General features: G+C 44.2%; 1 protein-coding gene across 3 annotated transcripts in view; it reads left to right on the top strand.

The window, feature by feature from the left end:
- KCNK10 (potassium two pore domain channel subfamily K member 10) overlaps nt 1-15783 on the top strand; it is a 146676-nt gene extending 130893 nt beyond the window's left edge. For all 3 annotated transcript variants that reach the window (XM_003832742.5, XM_034937964.3, XM_034937963.3), the window contains exons 5-7: nt 3474-3660; nt 7791-7933; nt 9747-15783. In XM_003832742.5, the coding sequence (XP_003832790.1) occupies nt 3474-3660; nt 7791-7933; nt 9747-10367 (951 nt within the window). In that variant the 3' untranslated portion in view covers nt 10368-15783. The remainder of the gene's footprint in view (nt 1-3473; nt 3661-7790; nt 7934-9746) is intronic.
- Nucleotides 15784-16219: the final 436 nt, after the last annotated feature.

Genomic DNA, 16219 nt, shown 5'->3' with positions numbered 1-16219 from the left:
ACCCCACCGTGGAAACACAGCTCCATTCTGTAAGTGGCAGGGGGATGTGGCAGGGAGGCAGGGAGAGTGAGGTTTGTGCCTCTCAGAATCCCTCTGCAGCTGGTTCCTGACATTGCAAACGTTATCTGCAATTCTTGGCAGTTTCTGAAGGATGATGAAAAATGGGACGGGGAGGTGGCTGAGCCTGGGGTTTTGGAAGTAGGGTGGAATTAATTGGAAGGCAAATAAAAAAGCTTCCAAGATTGTGAGCTGAGACTGTCTGGGAGCTCAAACCAGAGTTGGCAAGAGGAACCAAAGGAGAATGAGGACGTTTTTTGTCATTGACAATGAGGTATACAATATATCCAGGAAAGGACAACCAGCAGCGACCTCCTGAAGCTAAACAGAGATTATCTTAAGCCACATATGAGGGAACATTCCTCAATGGCAAAGAGAAGCATTAAACCTGGGACTGTCTACGTCTAAGGAAAAATTTGAGCATTTACATTAAAATGGCCTGTTAACAAGCATTGAATATTAACCAGGCACTGTGCTAAGTGTTTGCACACTTGTTTAATCTTCCAAACAATCCAATAAGGTGGGATTTCTTATCTCCATTTTATAGAGGAAAAAAACTAATGCACAGAGAGGTTGAGAAACTTGCCTAAGGTCACTCAGCTATTTAGCAGTGGGGTTGGGATGTGTCTCAGGCAGTCTTTCCCTAGACTCTGTGCTCTTAAACACTACTATGGTTTTTCAGCAGCAGTGAACAGTTACAGGGCTAATGGGGATAAGAAAACTGAAGATCACCACACGGCACATGAGATGGTTTGTGATTCCATTGTGAAAGCTGCAGTTTAAAATGTTCAATTAAGGCAACTTTTTTTTTAAAAAAATACCTAGAGGGCAACAAAAACATGGGTATCTAGAATAACAGATATTGCTAAAACCTTATGCCCACAGCACTTCTTTTTATAGCAAAGTATGGGTATACACATATTTTCATACACCTACACACACATACACATGCAAGACGCGCATTTCTTAAGTCCCTAAAATACCCTGATAATTAAATGCTCCAAACATTCTCTGAGCGTTACCCTTGGATGTCTAGGAGAAGCAGCCCAGGAACACACTTGTTAGCCAGGGCAATGAGTAGTGGTGAAATGTTTACCTTGCTGATAAAGTCTCCAGTAGATGATGCAATTAAGATGCCACGATCTAGCCTTTGTTATACACCTCCTTGTCTGCCATCAAACAAATCCACCCCTGTCCTTCCCCATCTTCCCTCCTGCCCATCTCCTGAAGTCCAGGAACGTCTCCAGCTTCCTACGTACTTGCAGTCCTCTTTTGCCAACCTCAACCTCATTTAGATTGCAGTTACATTCACATCTTAATTTATGACTTAACAAGCATCTCACAAACATTTAATTCACTGTAACTTCACTATGCATTTGAGGAGGAATATTTGAGGAGGAATGGTACTCCCATTGCCAGCAATTAGATTGACTTAATGATCTATGGCGAAATCTCCTTTTGGGCTTTGAACTTTTCATACATTTCTGCAAACAAAACTAGGCTAATTAAAGTAAATTCCTGGATTCTCAGAGGGGCTTACCTGCCTTCACAAAATCCTCCTGTAATATCCAACATGGAAATTTATGAAATGGACAAAACTTTCCCTGCAGTTTTCAGGTAATTTATCTTGTTTTGACACTTTCATGTGTGAAAAAGTCAATATTTTCATATATAGTTTCAACAATATCAATAAATTGTAATTTTTTTTTCAGATGGCTTCTCTGAGAAGATTAGGAGGGTTTCTATATCAAAGCATAGATCAAATTATTTTTCCCTGTTCCCATTTTATATACCAGATGCCTTCTTAGGAGTTAGAAAATACCTCCTTTTTACAAGGAAGGATGGCATTTCTTTAGCTTTTCCTGGACAGATCACCCAGTGACCATTTTTTATTCTCAGTCTTCCTTCACAGAAGGGACAGAGGACTGCCCATTTTCAGCAGGAGTTAGTCTGATTTCTTCTGTTAGATGCAGACGACTTTGTTTGACAACTTTCTTTGGGTTGGTGAATTGTTGAATTACTTGAAAAGCTGTTTCCGTTGTTAAGCACTGGACTGAGAATTAATTACATCAGAATTCTAATCTCGGCTAATTAGTGGCATCATTTTATGCAAGTCCCTTAACCCCTCTTGGCTTCTGTTTTGCATGTGTAAAATGAAGTATATAAAGCAAAGGTCTCTCTGTGCTTGGTGCGATGAAGAGGATGCAGGTCTCATGGTACGGATTTCCTATATTGATTGCCCCAAATGTGGTGTACGTTTGCAGAAAATTCATCTAGGCAATGTAGAAAGGCCATACATTCTGGTGTTAAACACATCGTTCATATATTTATGCTAGTATATGATACCAGGGCCTCCTGATGACAGTCTCCAGCACCAATTCTGAGAATTGCGAGGATTTTTCAGCTTAGAGTCAATTCCAGTGTCGCCTTCAGCACATCCAAAGAGAATACGACCGATGCTACCAGTCCTGCTCCTGGACTCCACTGGTATGATTCCTTTGCCCCACTATCAGTCTAATTCCCATTCTAGGTGCTTTTTTCTTAATGACCCAACAACTGACTCCTTCAGGAGCTGGCATGAGATGAGATTTGTTTGCAGAGATGTATAAAAATTTCAAAGCCCCAAAGGAGATTTCACCACAGATCATTAAGTCCATCTAATTGTCGTCCTACTACCCATTTAGACGGGGACCCTGTTATGCTAACTCCTATCCTGTCTCTTGTGAGTGATACAGTCAACACACATGATGATCACAGCACCAGCTCAGACAGGTGTGTTTTAAAACAAAAGTGTGTTATAAATGTACAGCCTCAGCAGGGAAAATGTGGGGGTGAAGAAACACACAAATACTTGGCTAGAGTCAGTCACAGGTGAAGATGGGGATGACTGTGTTTTCTGTTTCATCCAAACATTTTGGCCTGACTCAGATAATTCTTTTTCCCAGCATATTCTGTTTGACACAAGGGAAACGGTGCAAATCCATCACCACCATTGTGGAAAGAGCTCCAAACTCATTCTCACGAATGGTGGATCAGTAATACTACATGACAAATGGTAGCATTTTTGGGAAATCATTATATTTGCACCAGTGAGAAGTCAGAATCAGCATTTGGGCTGCAGTCATGGAACCATGCAAGAAACATTCAAAGCATTGGCTAAGCAGGATTTTTTTGTTTGTTTGACCTGGTGTCCACGAACAGGCTTCAGGGAGCCTGAGAACCTCCTAGACCACTTGAAAAATTCTGAATGCACTTTTCTAGGAAAGAGTTCACAGCGTTCATCAAATTTCCTCCAAGCAGCCAATGACCAGAGAAAGGTTAAAAGTCACTGACACAGTACCGTTTTCTGTGCATCTATATCCTGAATCCAGGGTGATGCCGCTGACTTGCCTATCTTTCTCCTCTGCTCTTCCTAGAAAAAGCAAGTGAGTCAGACCAAGATCCGGGTCATCTCAACCATCCTGTTCATCTTGGCCGGCTGCATTGTGTTTGTGACGATCCCTGCTGTCATCTTTAAGTACATCGAGGGCTGGACGGCCTTGGAGTCCATTTACTTTGTGGTGGTCACTCTGACCACGGTGGGCTTTGGTGATTTTGTGGCAGGTAAGCACCCTGGGCAGGCCAGGCACTGGGGCTCTGGCGGGAAAAATAATCTGTTGGCTGTGCTTTTCGCAATCGATAAAAGATGTTGCGGGAGAAGCAAATGAAGATGACTCAGTGTCACTACTGCTGTGAAGAGGCTCATTTCAAATCCCTAGTCCTATGTAATATAAACACCATAGGTTTTTTCTGCTATGAAAAGAAAGCCAACCCTTTCCTTCTCAGGATGCTTATTTCCCTTATCGTCACACAAATTATGCAAGACTAAAGTGAATTTCTCATTAAATCTTGGACTTCTGAATTGAATTAAACCTCTCTAATCCAATGATAAAGGCTGTGCTAGGAAGTGGCACATAGGAAACTCAGATGAGATTAACATAGAATTTGGTCTGCAGTGACCTGCAGGTTCAGCTTCCTGACTCCCAGGTGAGAGCCATTGTCTCTGCAAACGTTGTCCTGCACATGCCCAGATACAAAGCTGAGGACTTTGGTGACTATGGGGAGCTGAGAACTGCCCAGAGGGAATATAAGCTCGTGGATTATGCGGGAGTGTATATACAAGCAATAGCCTTCCTTGTAAAAATAAATGTGGATGAGCTATGTTTAAGGAAGTGAAAAAAAAATCACCATCAATTTCATCTAGGGCCAGGGAAATTGCAAATGAAATGAGATTTAGTTTCATATGTGCACCAGTTTCCCAAAAGTGTGGTAGAAAGGTACGGATAGAAGGAAGAGGCCATCCTTCTCTTTTTCTAATAGGATAGTTCTAGATGTTCAGACAAGTGATCAGTTTCTACTACAAGAAGTGAACACTTTGATCAAACAACTCATCTGTCACAAGTTTGAAATGTCTGGATGGAGTGTGTGTGTGTGTGCGTGCGTGTGTGTGTGTGTGTCCTTTACCAGTTCCTGGTGAAGTGGCAGCCTGACCTGAGCCCTAAGCAGACTGGTTTTTTTTTTTGTTTTTTTTTTGTTGTTGTTTGTTTGTTTTGAACAGGGTCTCGCTCTGTTGCCCAGGCTGGAGTGCAGTGGTGTGATCATGGCTCACTGCAGCCTCGGACCTCTGGGGCTCAAGTGATCCTCCCACCTCAGCCTCCTGAGTAGCTGGGACTACAGACGTGTGCCACCATGCCTGGCTATTTTTTATTTTCATTTTTTGTATTTTTCGTAGAGATGGGATTTAGCCATGTTGCCCAAGCTGGTCTTGATCTGTTGGGCTCATGTGATCGGCCTGCCAAAGTGCTGGGATTACAGGTGTGAGCCACTGCACCTGGCCAGACCGTTCTTGTTTGGCGTGTGATCCCAGCAGTGTCTTGATTTCTCCATGGAATACTGTGCACATCAGGAGGATGGGTTCTGGTCTCTGGGAGTCTGGCAAACAGGAAATTCTGGAAGAGATTGCTGAAGGCTCATCAATAGGGGCACGCGTGCCTCCCTGTTAATTTTATAATACAAATAACTGGCAGAGTGGTTTTGTAGCTCTTCCAATTGGGCAGACAAAGACTGAATTCCACTTTGTAGAAATAATAGGGTTTTTTTTCCCCCTTCCTTTTTATTGGTTAAGGACTAAGAATTGCAAAGTGACTAAATTTAGTTTTTTTTAGCTTTTAACTAAAAATTGATTTTTAGTCAGTGTGACTGAAAATCATTTACAGAAAGCCTGGAGCCTGGAACTCTACCCATTTTCCCCTTACGCACAGTGCTCAACCATGGATGTCTAGTTAGTGGCCTCAAGCTCCGAAGAGAGACTGCACAGAGAAACTGAGAAAAGTAAGAGGAACAGTTATAGATGTATTCCAGTTAATCCCTTGGCATCATCCGTAGCCGGTCCATGGGAAAACTCGGTGGTGTTTCCAATCTAAGGCAAACACATGGAGTGGCAGCTGGAATTTTGAACTATTTCACAAACATCTTTAAGTATCCAAAGCATAACCTGCAGTGGGTGGTGCTTTAGAGCTCTCTGGGATAGCACTGGGCTGTCCTGAGGACTGTCTATTATAAGATACCTGTGACAGACACAGATCTCTAACCAATGGCTCAGTTCAGTCTGTTAATCTGAGGCACAAATAGCAGAGGCCTGGGAGTGAGATTTTTAAAGTGATGCTTTTATTATTTGTTATCTACCATGGACTGAGCACTTAGTACAAACTAGCACTTTACCTTATCTTTACTTACCTAGTAAGGGCACAACCTACACAGTCCCAGGCATCCACAGTTTTACTGCCCTTGTCAGTGATTACAGAGCCATATTTCCTTTGTCCTGAGGTTTCTGTAGACCACGGTCTCTTAAAAGTCACAGTGCTGACTGCAGTTAGGCCAGACCCCTTCCAAGCTCCAGTTTTCCGAGCTTACACAGACCAATCTGGAGAATGCATGCCTGAAAAGACTGGAAGTTTATCTCTATCTTTTGGTAACAGTCTACGAGTGATAGGGAAGGTTGCCCAATCATTGGAAAACGATACATTAACAAGAGTTGATGGTTTGCTGTGATTCGACATAGTATGAACTCTACTAGAAATGTAATCAGATCATTGATCCTGCAGGATTGATTGCTGATTTATTTTGCAGCTGACTCACTTTAGGACAGCCTTACAATATTTCGCAACTCTGTCTGGGAGCACACACAGAACTCCGAATCCAGATAAGCAGCTCATAAAGGGATACTTAGAAGGGTGTTGACTGCCTGCTTCATTGTTCCTTGTTCACTAGCGCACCCTAGTGACCATCTTTGCTGGGTGATAGTGACTTGCAAAGGTAAATATTTACTCCCAGATAGCCCACAGGAGAAAGCTACAGATTTCTCTGGCGTAGCACAGAAACGAAATGAACCTGAAAAACCACTTACTAGTGCGGGCACTCAGATCGTATCCTACAGCTCTAATGATGCAGGAGAGAGTTGTCTGAAAGGAAAAACCAAAAGCAGCTGGACCAAACCGAAGGGGGCTTGGCACAGAGAAGTTGGAATTCTAACGTTAAGAAGTGGCAGCAGCTGTCGAGCCTCATGGTCTGCTGCGCTGTGTTGCTGATTGGGTTTGAGCTTGTCGAGAGGAGCCACAGGTCACATTTCTTGCCCAGCTGCCTTTGCCGTAAGACTCAGTGGCGCTAGATGTGGTTACAACCTTGGTCCGGTGGGAAAGTCTGTAATCACTCATCACCTAATACGATAGTTACCAATCCATTGCTAGTATCTGTCGTCTTAGAAACGGCCACTGCCTGCTTCGTTAGGCAACAGTGTTTCCCAGAGAGAGATTGAGGCTGATGTCCGTTATTTCCAGGAGCTTCCTCACTTCTTTAGGACGGTGGGTTGGGCTTGCAACCTGTTTTGCATGGCTGCCTCCAGCAGTGTCTGTAGGAAGGTTAGAATAAATAGGCTAATTATTCAGAATAAATGACTGGTCCTTTCAATGGAACAGCCAGTCAATGCAATCAGGCAACTGGCCAATTTGGTTTGATGGATTTTTACTGTAATCCTTATTTATAAAATAAAGGGATTGGCTTCAAAGGTCCCTTTTAGTTCTAGTTGATGGTGACTCTAATTACTCAGCCTAATTGACCCTTTGGAGTAGCACTATGTAAACACCATTCCTCAGTTAGCATTAAATCACTATTGCTTGCATCAAAGTCCCAGTAATGCCATTAAAGCTAATTTTACTTTCACACATCCACTTGTCTCTTAGTAAATGTATGGGTGCTTAAGATGGAAATGGTTCCAAGAATTCCAAACCATAGGGGGTGATATGATTATATTTGATTTTTATTAAAATAAATTTAGAGAAGTTTAAGAAAAAACAATGACAACCAGGCCTGATCTGTTGTCCTGTAGTTCAGAGTTATTCATCCTCAATGCTCAGGTCAAGCATTAGTAGGTCAAGTTGGCCACTGGCGTTTTTTATTTCTGGTATTAAGGTTAGTGGTCAAGAATCAAGGGAAGTAAAGCCTCAAGTTAGGCTTTTTTGGGTAAGGGATGGGTACCCCCCTTGCCCTCTAACCCCGGTCCACCTTGTACACAACAAACCTAACAGCTGAGTGTTAAACAATGATGGATGACGTCTTCACTACATGGAATGGAATATGTGTTCTCTGCAAAGACCATATGCTAGATCATGGTTAAAGTAACATTTGGTTGTTTTCAGGGGGAAACGCTGGCATCAATTATCGGGAGTGGTATAAGCCCCTAGTGTGGTTTTGGATCCTTGTTGGCCTTGCCTACTTTGCAGCTGTCCTCAGTATGATCGGAGATTGGCTACGGGTTCTGTCCAAAAAGACAAAAGAAGAGGTAGGACCCCTTCCTAACCCTATGAATGTTCCTGAGAACAGATGAGCTTGTGTCCAGAATTGCCTGTCTCTGTCCTGTGGACTGGAGTGTTTCTGGCTCGGTTTTGCGGGGGAAGCGGGGGGCGGGTCATAGGCTTCCTCATGTTGAATCATTCCTTCAAAGCTAAGGAGAATAGAATACAGTTATTTCTGGATTCTTTTTTTGGCAGGTGAGAAAATATGGTGATTCGTTTACCAGCCCATAAATCCTGGAAAAACTAGTAAACAACAGCTGATTTTAAAAAAATGAAAATGAAAAGAAATAGGAGAGGTAGACTATGGCTGAGTGTGTGTAGGGGGGTGTGCAGCCTGTCCTTCCGGTCTCAGGGTCTGTGCAGAAAGGCAGTTGAACGCCAAGAATCTTTCCTGATTCAGTAAGAAACTGAAATCATCGAACATTGACCAGCTACGGGGAAGTGAGCCCAATGGGCCTTTTTCACTTATATCCCCTCTTGGTTGTTGCATCCGTAGAGACAAATATACATCCCTGAGGAAGGGCCGTGCGTGTAACTTTACATGAAGGGAAGTAAAGGAAGACATGTGAAGGAAAGATAGATATTGTGATTAAGAAATAAATATTCATGTAGCTCTCTTAGGAAGAGAGGAAAAGAAAGGAGGAAGGCCAAGGAAGGAGAAAAAAAAGAGCTAAAAGAAAGGAAGGGAGATAAGAAAAACCAAAGAAATAGAGGGCTAGCCTCTGTTTGCTTCATTCTGTATAAAAGGCCCCAGGAGAAAGGTGCTGAATGGAGAGATTTCGCACATCAGTTTCCTGGGCCCATATGCTAATTTTCCTGGTTTATATAAGTAAGCCAGGAAAGTAAGCAATGCAATTTCCAGACCGGTTCCCCAGACAGCTAACTGACCTGCTGAAAATCAGCTATAACAAAAGAGAAGGGAACAACATGAATATTGACTTTCCTGGATGCACAAATTTGAGTTCCTCATTTGCAGAGGGAAGCATGGGACTTATACTGTCTGCCCTGTTCATTAAGAGCCAAGAAATTTGGTGCTGATCCTCAGGCAAAACTCCACTCTAAGGAGGCCTGTTCTGTGGGCTTTGGCAGAATAGGCCGTCTTCCTGCACCCTGACTGGGGGAAGTGGGTTACCAGGTGCCCTGGAGCATCTTCTTAAACCAGGGAAAGCCCCACAGCACATGACCATAGCATGGCCCAGATAGGGTGGCCACCCATCCCAGTTTTCCCAGGACTGAGGGAGTTCCTAGGACACAGGACTCTGTTTTAAAACTGGGACAGCCTCAGGCAAACTGGAACAAGTTGGTCACCCTGCCAGGATAGAAAACCAGAAAGGCAGGGAGGGCAGAAGGCCTGCTGAACATCTGCTGTGCCCAGGACTGAGTGAGGTGCATTTCCTTGTCTCAGGTGAGCTATATATGGTCACTCAAGTGTATGTTGGGGGAATGAGGCCATGCAATTGATAAAAGAGAGCTGGAAGCCAGGCCTGTCCAACTCCACATTTTAACCTCTCCTGCAGGATGCCGTCCCCCTCTCTTTAAGTCACCATCTCCAAATCTCAGGCTTCTTGGGGTTGCCCACCACATGTGTCTCCCTGAGCCACCTTATTTACTAGCCAATTAGGGATGGGTGTCCAGGTGGCAGAAGTACTAGGGCAGAAGGTAGCATTTGCACCTCCCCCTGGGCATGTGTTCCGTCACCTCCTGGTCTCCCCGTGGGGACACCCGAGGGCTGTGGGTGCTGGGAGGCCAAGGCAGGGAGGCATTTGTCAGCATATTGTTGCTCTTCTGTCTCTTGGCCAGGTGGGTGAAATCAAGGCCCATGCAGCAGAGTGGAAGGCCAATGTCACGGCTGAGTTCCGGGAGACACGGCGAAGGCTCAGCGTGGAGATCCACGATAAGCTGCAGCGGGCGGCCACCATCCGCAGCATGGAGCGCCGGCGGCTGGGCCTGGACCAGCGGGCCCACTCACTGGACATGCTGTCCCCCGAGAAGCGCTCTGTCTTTGCCGCCCTGGACACCGGCCGCTTCAAGGCCTCGTCCCAGGAGAGCATCAACAACCGGCCCAACAACCTGCGCCTAAAGGGGCCGGAGCAGCTGAACAAGCATGGGCAGGGTGCGTCCGAGGACAACATCATCAACAAGTTCGGGTCCACCTCCAGACTCACCAAGAGGAAAAACAAGGACCTCAAAAAGACCTTGCCCGAGGACGTTCAGAAAATCTACAAGACCTTCCGGAATTACTCCCTGGATGAAGAGAAGAAAGAGGAGGAGACGGAAAAGATGTGTAACTCGGACAACTCCAGCACAGCCATGCTGACGGACTGTATCCAGCAGCACGCTGAGATGGAGAACGGAATGATACCCACGGACACCAAAGACCGGGAGCTGGAGAACAACTCATTACTTGAAGACAGAAACTAAATGTGAAGGACATTGGTCTTGGACTGAGCATTGTGTGTGTGTGTGTGTGTGTGTGTTTTTAATATTCACACTGAGACATGTGCCTTAAACAGACTTTTTAGTCCAAAATTACATAGCATTGAAGAATATATTTCACTGTGCCATAAACAACTGAAAGCTTGCTCTGCCAAAAGGAATCAGAGAACAAGAACTTCATTTCAGATAGCAACCGCAGGACACACCAAGAGTGTCCGTGCACGTAGCCGGTTCTGGCCGTACATGTTAAGGGCATTTCAGTGGCAGTGCTGTACCCCTGGGCAGTGCTACCTGGGCACACACGTAGACAAGGGCAGCTATTCCTTAGACCAGCCTCCTGAAAGAAACAGGTGTGTCTTTTTAGTGGAGTCGTTAGTAATATGTGCACACACAGAAGGGGACCTGATTGGGGGAGAGCTGGTTATGTGTAACAAGCATTGGAGTTGACATTTTGGCATGTGCTCTGAGCTTGAATTTTGATACAAACCATTCAGTGCATCATACCTAGTCTTTCTATGCTCCAAATGAATGTCTGTGGGGACCTGAGAGCACCTGGAATTTGTTGGAAGCAGAACAGAGCACACGTATGAAAAGGTGCAATTGCTTTTCTCATGACAAAAGAAAAAAAAATAATCACAAACACATCACACTGTGGATATCACCTTAACCAATGACAGAAGCCCGCTGAGTTTGGTCTTTCTCACAGGGGTAGGTAGTCCACATGAACTGGCGAGCAGTGGTGAAAACACGACATCAACTGCTGCGTGGTTAAAGGCCAATCATGCATTTTCCTCAGTGGGTGCAATGGTGACAATAAACTGATTTGGAAATGTCCATGTACTTTGGTTATAACTTGTTTTGATAAGAGGGGGAGAAATACCAAAACAATTGCCTTGCATGATGCCAGTGGCTTGCTGTTCTGTCTAGCTGATCCTACATTTTTACAAAAGTAGACATCCTGCATTTCTGAGACACACTGAGGAGGACCATGGCATCTTTCCATCTCAGGGCTTTTTGTCCCTTGGGTGTCTTAGGGTAGACATAGTGATAAGATCCAATCTCGCTATCTCCAAACAAAAAGAAAATGTACCCCTTGTACAGTAAGCTTGAAATGTTTTTATTGCTTGCAGCGTAAGTGCCATTAATTCCGTTTAACAATGATACTTAGAAATATTTAAAATATTTCATTTTACTTTTATGTTTGGGCATTCCTTTATTCTGAAAATGTCACCACTTCTCCTTGCTTGTTTCTACATCTCACATCGATTACTCACTAAAACTGGAACACCCTAGACTGATTGTTCCCAGGCAAACGATAAGCTAACACATCATAATTATGATTGGTCTGTGAGGCTAGAACATCCCGCAGAGGAAAGTCGGGGAATGGCTAGTCATAGGTTGCACGATGATTTTAAATGGGTTTGTATCAGAAAGGGGAAAATACATACTCCTGTGTATGCCTCAGTCTTTATCATAATTGGCTGGTTCACAGCTAGCTCTTTGGGCCACACGTGAAAGCATTTGGACCTGGCAACACCAGGCAGTTGCTGGTTATGGGTGTTCTAGGCTCACTGCTACCTTTTACAGAGTTCACGGGATTTTACGTAAATAACCCGCAGTGTGGATTTACCAAAAGATCACAGCACTAGCGGAGACTTCCAGAAACTGTCTCATGCTTTCTGACCTCCAGGGAAAGTTGTACCCACGACATCCTCGACCACTGGTACCGTGGAAGACCTGTCCCTGCCCATTTCTCAAAAATGCACAGCTCTTCCCTGCCTGGAGCACATGCAGTCCCATCTCCCTGTCCCCAGACCTTTAGGCTCTGTTGAAGTTCTGGCATTGCTTATGAGACCCTTCCTGTCCAAGGAAGGTCTAAGTCAACGCCTCCATTGGACTGGAGATGAGGCTCACTGGTGACATCCTGTGCCGACTCAGTAATAAATAGTCACTTGGGAGGCGATGTTTATGCAGGTGTGGATGTTGAGTTTTACTATGGGAATCATTCCAGCCTGACAAAATGTGTTTTAAGGAATAGGTAGATAACTGGGACTTCCTCTGTTATTCTAACAAGTCGAAGCTTCCTAATTAAACTGTCCATGGATCTCACTTATTTGGTTTCCACTCTGTGTTATCTGGTACGTTCTTTGTAGCAGTGTGTTAAAATTCCAGGCCCTACGGCCAAATCTGGCAGAGGCTTCCCTCTCATTTATCCAGTGCCTTCTGTGGGCCAGGCACAGGATTAGGCACTTTATGAACGTCAGCTCAATGAAACCTCACGACACTACGTGGGAAGTATTTGCAAACCCATTATATACACAAGGACACAGAGGCTCAGGGAAGCTATGTTATTTATCCAATGGCACACAGCAAGAAAGTGGTAGAGCTGGTATTCAAAGTCTGACCAAAGTCTGCTTTCAACTTCACTATAGTGTCTGTGTCATGCATCCCTGTGAATGTGTGTGTTTGTGTGTATGTGTGTCTTTCTAGCTTCATGGACACAGCTTACAGATGTGGGGAGCAGATATGGCGGAATCTCCACCGCCAAGAGGGCACAAGGTCTTGTGTAAACATGGCTCAAAGGGTTGCCCCTGCAGACACCTACTGTACATTTATTTGGTTTTGGAAATTTTGTATGTGGCACCCTTTAAAAAATGCCCTTTGAAAGCACTCTTTTGCACTTTACTTGCTAACTTTGTAGAAACTCTGCATACAGCAGGAATAAAATAGTTCAAAGCACTAAGCTGCATACTCTACCAAATGGAACAGGTGCATGTGTTGGTATGTGCATAGATGCTTCCCCAAATGAGTCAAATCAGTCATACAGAGGGATGAAACATAACCTTGGGCTGGGGGTGGGAAAATTTTCTACATAACCCATTCCCTGAGACATTTGGGCAAGAATGTGATGAACAAAATCAAAGAAGATCCTCTATGGTGATTGATTGATTAAATATGTGTGCAAAGTGTTTAGAAACCTATAAAATACTCTCGCAAAGATGCTGAGAGAGAATAAGAGGTTGGATTCCTCTTCATGTAAACTAAGATTTTGGAGGAGGCCAGTTGGTTTGAAGTTACTTGAATGTTACCTTTTTTAGATGGGGCCAAATGGCATGTAGAATACATGTGATAAGTCAAAGCTGCTACACATTCTATACATGCATCAGCACAGCCCCCCCACCCTTTCCAATCTGCACTCCCATTCCAGCATAAACCTAGGAGAAATGTTTCGATTTCGCACAAAGAAAGAGCACACGTCCACCATCTTCAGTGGGGGCTGTCTTTTGCTTCACTGGCAAGCGGGCACTGAATTTTTCTTGCATGACAAATCTGGAGGTTTACTGGTGAGAGAGCCAATGGGCATTTTTTCCTGGAAAGAGTACAGCTCCATACCCAGTCCTAACCCAACAGTGATTCCAGGAATTTATCACTTTGGGGCAGGGCTGTATAGTGTGTGTGTGAGTGTGTGTGTGTGTATGTGCGTGTTGGGGTGGTGTTGGGCCATCTCTGGCCTGTTACTAAGGTAACTGGGACTATTTGTGTTCCAGCAGTCATAGCCTGTGATTGTGGGTGCATCAGTTCTCTGCCTAGATCTCTGTTACCTTGTCTGCACATCAAGGGAGGGAGTTGAGCACAGATACTTGTCAAGGTCCATTGTAGTTGTGCAGTTCTCTAATGAAACACTCCCTAGTCCATGAGTTCACAAAATTTATTAAGATTAAATTATAAGTTGGATTTGTGAATAATGACTAATTAATTGTCTTGCCCATTTTAGGTTAAGGTGAGAGCTTAGTCTCTTGCCCTTTGGGATTTGTCTTTTGGGGGATTAATGGAGACCAGATGTACTTGGGAGACTGGTGTCCAAATTCAGGTCATGCCCTGTGTAGGCTCTCTCTATCCTCCCTTATAGCTCTTTAGTGTACTGTCACCGGGAGGGCTCATGCTGTGAGGGCATTTTTTGCATGGTGTTAAGACTAGTTAAAGAATTTTAAGCTGTTGCTATTTGCAGTCAATTGTAGTACTTCATGTATCATGAATTCAAGTACTATGATCAGACAGACATCTCTCTCTCACACACACACACACGCACACATACACACACACACACACCTGAGGAAATGGCTGCTTTGGGTTCTATAAGGACCATTCCATGTTTAAAGTCCTAGTTGAGCTGAATACTAAGAACCTGCCCCCTTGCCTCCCTCTGAGATGATATCATTTCCTGGCTTCGTCAATGCTGCCTGTTTATTTGCATGCTGGGTTCTGAGGACTAGTGAGAAGGTGACCAGAGTTTGGGTGGGGCTGGTTTTTACCCACTGGATTTGGTGAGAATGTGAAGCATCCGGTGTGTACCAGGGTTTCTGAACCATGGGACAGGCGTAGGAAAACAAACATTCAGAGCCCCTGTAAAACGAGAAAGAAAAAACCAGCCAGTGTTGCATTCCATATCTCTGCTTGTTGCATTTTGCTAATATGGGGTTATTCTTTCTCACTGTTATGATGCAATTGTTTGCAAAGACAGTGGCTGAGTGAACAGTAAGAGCTGGCTAGTAATGGCCTTAAAAAGAAAAAGGGTAACTCTCTGAAACAAAGATCACTTTAGTGTGGCATTGTGGATGCTGTTAATTCTGCATAGGGAAACTTTGGAACAGCATGCTAATTACATGGCTGTAAGCAAAGCCCTGTCCTCTATCTCTGCACCATACCTTCATTGGACTTCACCAACCCACCCATACTCCATGTAAACCTCAGTTCTCTCATGCCTGCCCTAAGTCAGTTGACATCAGTGCAGTGGCATTGAGGAGAAATGAGAGGTGTCTCTGATTTTACTGAAAGTGATGATCATTTTCACAGGTGCCTGAGGTTTGGTATCTACTTTGTGTTCTTGATTCTTAGGTGAAAAATCTGAAATAGTTCCCTGTGCATTAAAATAAATTATTTTGAGAGGACTCCTGCTCTGTCGATTCAGCAGACCTATGCTGCAGAAGGTAACTGCGGAAGCTCTCTTTTGCTGTCAGGGCTCTGAGCTTGAAGGGAGAAGGTGCAGTGGTGCCTAGAAGTGATATGCAAACCACCTCACATGCCAGCCTCTCCAGCCTCTGGCCTCCTTCCCATCCCAGAGTCACAGGCAGGGGACCCAGTGACAATGATGATAAATCCATGTGTGGAGGTGTTTTACTTATTTTTCTTTCCGTAGGATTTCATGGTGCTTTTAAAAAAAAGGCATTTTACAGAAAATAATGCGGGGGGAGGGGGATTTCATAATGTTCTTAGGGAAAGTACAAAACAAATTTGCTTGTGACATTTCAATAAGCTGTGCTGCTATTGTCTTTATTTGATGATGTAATTTTTTTTTCAATGATGGAGAAAAATTGCAACAAAGACCTTCTGGAAGATCCAATCCAATGTCTCTTCTGTTTTCCTTTCTTTTCTGGGACCCAGCGTGGTTCATAGTAGCTGGGTTGGGAGCTCTGCTCTGGACCACAGATATTTTGTCCTGAGCACAGGATAGGGGCTTCTTCAAGCTTGCACTCACTTATGACATTCATGGGCCTGTGGAGACTCACTGTCTTGCAGGAGGAGGAGCGCAAAGCAATCCATGAAGAGAAACCTTAAAAAAAAAAAAACAGAATTGTTGCTGCACATTTACTTTCATTTCCCTGTTTCAACCTGATCTTGATTGTACATTGCTGGGACTACACCAGCATGATAAATCATATTTTCTTGGTGAAACACTAAGTTTAGACATCGCGCCAGGTCTTCCAGTATAAAATGAACAACCCCTTGGATGCCGACATTTCATGCTGTGTTTGGTTTTGCTCTTGCTATGCATCCAC

Source organism: Pan paniscus, chromosome 15 (genome assembly GCF_029289425.2).
Source record: "Pan paniscus chromosome 15, NHGRI_mPanPan1-v2.0_pri, whole genome shotgun sequence".
NCBI classification, from domain to species: Eukaryota; Metazoa; Chordata; class Mammalia; order Primates; family Hominidae; genus Pan; species Pan paniscus.
The sequence above is the reverse complement of the archived record's forward strand: the minus strand, read 5'-3'. Positions and strand labels throughout refer to the sequence as shown.